The sequence below is a fragment of the Heterocephalus glaber genome, unplaced genomic scaffold, assembly GCF_053883595.1.
Source record: "Heterocephalus glaber isolate CG9 unplaced genomic scaffold, H.glaber_assembly_v1.0 deba00001662, whole genome shotgun sequence".
NCBI classification, from domain to species: domain Eukaryota; kingdom Metazoa; phylum Chordata; class Mammalia; order Rodentia; family Bathyergidae; genus Heterocephalus; species Heterocephalus glaber.
The window spans coordinates 12,242,531-12,250,466 of NW_028258403.1; the positions used below are offsets into that span (position 1 = coordinate 12,242,531).

Consider the following 7,936-nt stretch of genomic DNA (forward strand, 5'->3'; position numbering starts at 1 on the left):
AATGCCTCCAAAGGTAGGAGAGGTCAAGAGGTCAGGCCAGTCCAAGACTAGCTTTGAAGGGGCAGAGGACTGGGACTGGCTATAAAATCTAGCTCTGTGTTCATTGCTTGGAGAGAGCACCAAAGACCAGCACTGTCCATAAAGCTTTCTGCAGCGGTGAAAATCCCCTGTACCCCTGCTCTCCAGTAGCACTAGCCATGTGTGGTTTGAGCACTTGAAAATGTGGTTAGTATAACTGAGGGATTTACTTTGAAATTTTATTTAATTGTAACTAAAATTAAATCACTGCATCAGGCTGGTGGTTACCATGTTGACCCTGTAGGTGTAGTTCGTGCTTATCTCCTGATGACCACTCTCATGTGAAGGTAAACTAGTTGCAAGTCAGGGTCTGCAATTCACAGCTGGCCATGATTAGCCACTTTAACACCACACCCACTGAGAAGAGTATACCTTCCCAAAATAACAATGTTTTAAACCTAGGAGAATAAAAAGTGGGTATGAGCACTATCATTGCTATGGGGTTTTTTAAATTCTTATATTCAGTATCTAAAAATAAATAGCACATTCCTGAATTATTGCTATAATTTTAGGGAGTCAGTGACCACATAAACCACAGAAGTAAAGCTTGGAATCTAATTTAAGAAAGCTGATTGTGCAGGCCTTTGACTGTACGAAGGATGACCCAGTACAGAATCAGACCATTGCAAAAAGAAGGCAAGAGGGAAGAGTACCTTAAGGAGGGAAATGAGATCAGCCCCACTCACGGAGTGCCTGGGCAGCTGAGATTTATATTTAGATTTGTGAGTTTTATTGTATCTATTTATTTTTGGTACAGGGTCTCGCTATGTAGTTCAGGCTGGCCTTGAACTCACTAGGTAGCCCAGGCTGGCCTTGAACTCTCTGGATCCTGACTCAGCCTCCAAGTACTGGGATTACAGGTGTGCACCACCACACCCAGCTAGATTTGTGAGTTGTAAATGTTTGGGGACTTTTTTTTTTTTTTTAATATTTGAGTTTCCAAATTTTCACCTTGGAGATTGGTTTCATGCTGTCTGCATTGAGAGAAGAATCTCAGTATCACATTTTCAAAACCAAAATCCAAATCAGCTTCAAAGGAGGCAGCTTCTCAAGAGGTGAGGGCTGCTACAGTTGAGGCAGAGGCAGAAGGGTTTCCATGCTACATTTGACAAACTGATGTCCATTCACACACAGATGAACTTATTTCTGCTTAGCATTTTCTCCCTATGACTTTCATGTTATAAACATGTTTTCCTTGAAAAAAATGGAAAATACATATGAACAGAAAGGAAGGGGAGGGTAAATACCTGTCATTATACATTTGTCTAGATCCATAAATTGAACAACACTGGCGCAAGTGTTTTTCTCTGGTGGCAGGATATTGACAAGGGGCCAGGCTGTGAGTGTATGGAGACAGGGTACAGTATGTGTGGGATATCTCTGTACCTTCCTCTTGACTTTGCTGTGAACCTGAAAATGCTCTAAAAAATTAAGCTTTTTTTTTAAGTGGGAAAAGGATCATCAGTAACTCCATCACTTACTGATAGGTGCTGCTAGGTACATTTCCTTTTAGACTTTATATGTCTACCTCTATCCCTGAAACCATACACCTTTCTATATGCACATGTGTATTTGGGCTAATACTGCACATAGTCATCCATCCATATCTGCGGGATTGGTTCTAGGTCCCCCTACCCTCATGGATATCAAAATGTCTGGGTCCTCAAGTCACTTACATAAATCGGCATAGTACTTGCATATAACCTATGCATAGCCTTTCATGTACCTTAAATCATCTTTAAATTATTTATAATAGCCAGGCATGCTGGCACACGCCTGTAATCCCAGCACTTGGGAGGCTGAGGCAGGAGGATTGCCACAAGTTTGAGGCCAGCCTGAACTAAAAAAAAAAAAAAAAAAATACTTATAATAGCCAATACAGGGCCAAGGATTTAGCCCAGTGGCACTGAGCCTGCCTCACAAACACTGATACCCAGTACCAAAAAAAAAAAAAAAAAAAAGCCAGTGCAAAGGAAATTCTCTGTAAATAGTTATGCTCAAGGAATAACAGCACAGGGTGGGGAGGTATCTTTGCATGTTTCATACAGACACAGTTTCCCCCAAATATTTTATACCTGTGATTAGTTGAATTCACAGATGTAGAATCCATGGAGACAGAGGACTGCCTGTACACCATTTCCTAACTTGCTTTATTTAGCAATATGTCAGTATTTACATGTCTGCATCATCATTTGTGGATAAGATATCATTTGCTTCACTGCTTATCCCTTAATAGATAGGTTGTTATCAATAATTTGCTATTATAAACAACCTCCCCCAGAATGTTGTATCACATATCATTGTGCCATTGTCCAATTATTTCCTTAGGATAAACTTCTAGAAGTAAAATCGATGGATTCAAAGCATGTGGTACATTGTTAGGATTTCTGATATGTGTATCAAATGCCCTACCATCTGTAAAGGTTGAATTAGTTTATTATTCCCTCAACTTTCTCAAGAGAAATTATTCTGACCTCTCATATTCTTCTGCAGGTTATAACTTAAAAAAACAAAACAAAACAAAAGGCTGGGGATTTAGCTCAGTGACACTGTGCCTGTCTCGAAAGTGCAGGGTCCTGAGCTCAATCCCTGGTACCAAAAAAAAAAAAAAATCCCTATCCCGTTTTCTGCTTCCCGGGTCAGAGGTAGAGCAGGGGCTGTCAGGCTCAGAGCACCCTCTCCCTCTGGCCTCCTTCTCACCTGTGCACTCTTTTTCTCTTTTCCAGAGTGAACTAGATGTATCCTTTTTCAATATGTCTTCCAGGGCATGGGAAAGCAACTGCAGTTCCAGTGAGGTAAGTGCCATGGAGCAGGGAAACCGCTCAGCAGAACCCAGAATGTCACGAGCAGCTCTGACCAGGCAGCCAGAGGCACCAGACTTTCAAAGTCCCCAACCCTCCCTTGTTTACAAAAGACAATTCTTTTTAAGGCTTTTTTTTTTTTTTTAATGGACAGGATGATGCTATGATAGTAGTTGATAAAAATAGTATATAGTAATTTAACTTCTGTCAATATGTGGGTAAGTTTGTCTAAAACTTATATAATGCAGCCAGAAAATGGTTGGACTTCTCAGAGGCTGGATTTTTAGGGCTCCAGGTATAAATCTCCAATCTTCTGATCAGAAGGACCTAAGGATCAGTAAGAAGGAGGGTTAAGGAAATTACCTAGCTTGTGTTCACTTCTTTTCATAGCAGAATAAATTCTCCTTTCCTTTGCTGTCTTTTAAATCAAAAGTACTCGAGGACCCCCAACAACAAGCAAGATGGAATTGGAATATTGTGGGCCTGCACATCTTGGCAGGAGCCCACTAGAATTTGTGTGAGTGCTCCGGAAGCATGTTGGCTTCAAAATTAGCTTTTTACTTCAAAAATCTGCCTGCTGCCTGAAAATAAGAAGTCTTTTGAGAACATAGCAGGCTTGAATCTAAAATAATGACATTGTGACAAATGTTTATTAACGTATAATATATACTTAGTGTGTAATTTGTATATGAATTATCCCATACATTTATATCTGTGTGTGTGTGTGTACTTATGTCCAGAGCCAGTATGTCTGCATCAACTTAATATCCTGGAGAAATGGCCATTTACCTGTTATGGTTGATGGGAAATGTCATCATGTTGATAAAACTCATTTGCAGGCCGATTTTGGAAGCCTCTTTAAATTAACTGAGAAAAACTGTGTGCCCTCTAGTGGTGAGTGACCTACATCTATGACCTAGGAGACACAAGACCAAGCCGTTAAGTCTATTTTTTTATTCAGCATGCAACATTCTCTTTAACTAAGCTGTTTAAAGCAATTAAAAATAAATCTCTTTTTGCTTGGACAGCTCAGTTTTTTAAAAAGACTTTTGTGGCCCGGAGTAGTGTCACATGCCTGTAATCCCAGCACTCTAGAAGCTGAGGCAAGAGATTGCCTCAAGTTTAAAGCCAATGTGAGCTACAGAGTGAGATCCTATCTCAAAAAAAAAAAAAGAGAGAGAGAGAGACTTTCAAGTCAGTGTGGTGGAACACACTTGTAATCCAAGTATTCTGGGAAGCTGAGGCAGAAGAATCAAGTTCAAGTCCACTCTGGGCAACTTAGCAAGACCCCGTCTCAAAATAAAAACAAAAAAAGTTCAAGCCTAGCCTGGGCAACTTTGTGATTTAGTGAGACTTTATCTCAAAATAAGAAAAATTCAGAAAGGGCTGCAGAGCAGTTGGAAGGCCCTGGGTTCAATCCCCAGTACCAGAAAAAGTGTGTGTGGGGGGGGGTGCTTTTCAAAAAGCTATCAGGAAGATGACAAAGGACTAATAAACACTTTGTTGGAAGGACTTGGAGAGCCAAGACCCACTTTGGGCTCACCATTACCTTGGCGTGTGTCGTGGACAAGACACACAACCCCCTCACACAGTAAGAGAAATAGACCACAAGCGCTTCAATATCCTCTCAGCCTCTGGGCCCTTGCCATGGCTGCAGGTAACTGAGTTGAGTAACCTTACACCTAAGCAGGAAGAGTTACAAGTTCAGATACCCACAGCATTAAAGGCCATCAGATGTAATAGGGTAATTGGATATGTATTATAGTTGGATGAGTTGTAATAGGCCATAAAGTACATAAATTAGACGTTTACTGGAAGTAGAGACAGGTGTGCTTATCTTTTTTTTTTTTTCTTTTTAAGAATTAAACCCAGGGCCTCACACTGAAATTTATCCACAGCCTCTTCTTTTTTAAAAATAAGATCTAGGGCTGGGGATTTAGCTCAGTGGTTTCGCCGCCTGCTGCTCAAGCACAAGGACCTGAGTTTGATCCCCCCCAAAAAATAAATAAATAAAAATAAAAATAGGATCCAACTGTCTAAATTGCCCAGGCTGGGCTCAAACTTGTAATTCTCCTGTCTCGGCCTTTCAGAGTGCTGGGATTACAGGTGTTGCCACCATGTGCAGCTAAGTGCACTTTGTATCCCTTTGCTGTATAGCAAATGTCTGTGGAGTGACTGCCAGCGTTCTAGTTAGAATGTAACTTCCACACCAAAACACACAATTTGTATCTTTTCCCTTTGTTTTTTTTTTAACCTGGTTTCATTTTCACTCTTCCACATTTGACTTCATGGGGGCACGTCTCTTCTATTGCATTCTGAAAAGGTTACCACCTCCAGCCATGTGGAAAATGAATACAAAAGCTAAAACAAAACATTAAAAGCCCACGCCTCTCCTCTGCTCCACACAGAATCCTTTTTAAGTCTCACCTGTCCAGGAGGACGTGCACAGACCAGGTATGTAGCAGAAATACAGAGGGCCTTGTAGAGGCTCAGCTGCAGTTTCCTGCTCCCCTGGGTCGGCTCCCGAATTGTGTCTCTGTTCTTTAGCACACAGCCAGGACCTGCCAGAGCAGCTAGCATTGTTGTAGTCTGTGCTGGCAGGAAAGCTTGGTAGGCTGGAAAGGGTGAAAACAAGCAGCTCCCATGACTGCACCCTGGAGGGGGTTCTCTTAGCACTCAGAGCACATAATCTTTATTTGTTTAGGCACAGGAAACCCCTCCTTGTCAGCCCCCCTGTAGAAGACATGATTTAAAGCTCAGGAAGGAAGTTAAAACCTCAGGGAAGTGCCAAGAAGCCCCTTACTCAGTCTTTTTCTCCAGAAGTTTTTCCACCTTGATGCCTTTTAAGGCTGGGGAAGTGGGTTTTTTTGTTTGATTGTTTGGGGTTTTTTGGTACCGGAGATCGAACTCTGGACCTTGAGCTTTCGAGGCAGGCGCCAGAACCACTGGGCTAAATCCCCGGGCCGTGGATGGGGAAGTTTTTCAGAGCCTTCAGGGTTCGACTGAGAGTACTATTTACATTTCTCCCTGGTAATGGGATTGTGCTACTTCCAATAAGACTAACATTACAGAGTAAGGCAGATGAGATTTTAAAAAGAAAATGACCCAAGTGCAGGAAACCAGGACAGAATTTCTGGCTTGTTTAAACCCTTCCATCCCAGTAAGTGGAAACCCTCTGGGGCAGTGGTGTCAGGTGGGGCTGAGTGTCCCTCAGGACCAAGCACAGCAATGGCCTAAATCATTCACATGCTTCCAATAAGCTGTACCAGCTTCCATCCCCTCCCACCCCCACTGCCCTGGAGGCCAATTTTATAGGGAAAGTTTGCTCTATCACATAGCTTGGTAGACTTACTTAAACCTTCAAATTTTATGAGCTAAGATTGCTTGGTTTTTTTGTTTGTTTTTGTTTTTTTGAAGCCAAACTTTTATTGGTACATTGTAGATACACATAATGATAACATTCATCATAGGGAATGTGTACCTGTACATGATATATCTTTTTTTTTCCCATTCCCCACCTCCCTTTGACCACTCTTCCCCTCCTTATTTACAAAAGCTCTCCATTTTTTCCTTCTATTCTTTTTTTCCTTGTCCCTTCTTTCCTTTCCCCCCTCCCCCTCCCTTGTTCCCCTTATCATTTGAACATTTTCTTCCCATTTCTCAGTATCTATTATACATTTTAGTCCTTATCCCCACTTTTGGTTTCTCACACAAGAGAAACAATGTCGTATTTAAACATATGTGTTCAATTTATGTCACTTAAGAGTGTGGTCTCAAGGTGCATCAATTTAGCTGGAAATGTCTCAAGCTTATCCTTCTTTATGGCAAAGTAGTACTCCATTGTATAAAACAACCTACATCTTTATCCATTTCGTCGGTTGATGAGCATTTGGGCTGTTTCTAAGATTTAGCTATTACAAACTGTGCCACTATAAACATGGGTGTGCATATACCAATGTGTATGCTGCTTTTAATTCTTCTTTTTTTTTTTTTGGTACCAGGTATCAAACTCAGGACCTTGCATTTGCCAGGCAGTCACAGTGCCACTGAGCTACATCCCTAACCCTGCTTTTAATTCTTTCAGGAAGATACCAAGAAGGGGGATAGCTGAGTCGAATGGAACCTCTAGTTTTAGTTTTTTGAGGAATTTCCACACTGATTTCCACAGTGGTTGCACCAGTCTGCACTCCTACCAATAGTGGAGAAGGGTTCCTTTTTCCCCACAGCCCTGCCAGCATTTGTTATTGGTTGATTTTTTTAATAATAGCCTTCCTTTCTGGAGTGAGATGGAATCTCAAAATTGTTTAAATTTGCATCTCTTGAATGATGAGTGATAGTGAGCATTTTTCATATGTTTATTTGCCATTTCTGCTTCATTTGAGAAGTGTCTATTCATTTCAAGTGCCTGTTTTTGGATTGGATCTTTAAATCTGGGGATTCTCATGTTTATAGCGGCACAGTTTATAATAGCTAAATCTTAGAAACAGCCCAAATGTCCACTGACAGATGAATGGATAAAGAAGATGCAGTGGGTTTTTTAAAATACAATAGAATATTACTCTGCCGTAAAAAAGGATAACCTCAAGACATTTCTAGCTAAATGGATGTGCCTTGAGACCATACTCCTAAAGGACATAAATCCAACACACATGTTCAAATACTGAATTGTGGCCAGGGATTTAGCTCAGTGGTTCCAGCACCTGCCTAGAAAGTGCAAGGTCCTGAGTTCAATCCCTGTTACAAAAATAAATAAATACATAAATAAATACTGAATTGTTTCTCTGATGTGAGAAGCCAGAAGTGAAAATAAGGACTGAAATGTATAAAAGATACTGGGAAATAGAAAGAAAATGTTCACATGAGAAGGGAAGGGGGAGAGAGAAAGGAAAGAAGGGACAAAAAAAAAGAAAGAAGAAAAAATGGAAACAAAGTTTTTGTAAATAAGGAGGGGAAGAGGGATTAAAGGGGAGAATGGGAAAAAAAAAGAAGCAAGATATATCATGTACAGGTACAAATTCCCTATGATGAATGTTAGCATTGTACATAAATGTACCACT

At 40.8% G+C, this 7,936-nt stretch overlaps 1 protein-coding gene across 17 annotated transcripts in view; it reads left to right on the plus strand.

Moving 5' to 3' along the window:
- Nucleotides 1–7,936, plus strand: part of Ap4s1 (adaptor related protein complex 4 subunit sigma 1) — a 90,485-nt gene that overhangs the window by 37,548 nt on the left and 45,001 nt on the right. For 6 of the 17 annotated variants that reach the window (XR_015445803.1, XR_015445805.1, XR_015445799.1 and 3 more), the window contains 3 exons: nt 2,805–2,873; nt 3,620–3,773; nt 5,203–5,333. Coding sequence is in view for 7 of the 17 variants with exons in the window: in XM_087197259.1 (XP_087053385.1) it covers nt 2,805–2,873; nt 5,288–5,299 (81 nt within the window). In the remaining 10 variants the exon portion in view is untranslated. Of the gene's footprint in view, nt 1–2,804; nt 2,874–3,312; nt 5,334–7,936 lie in introns of all 17 variants that reach the window. The other 11 variants (XR_015445806.1, XR_015445807.1, XR_015445808.1 and 8 more) reach the window with 5 other exon arrangements.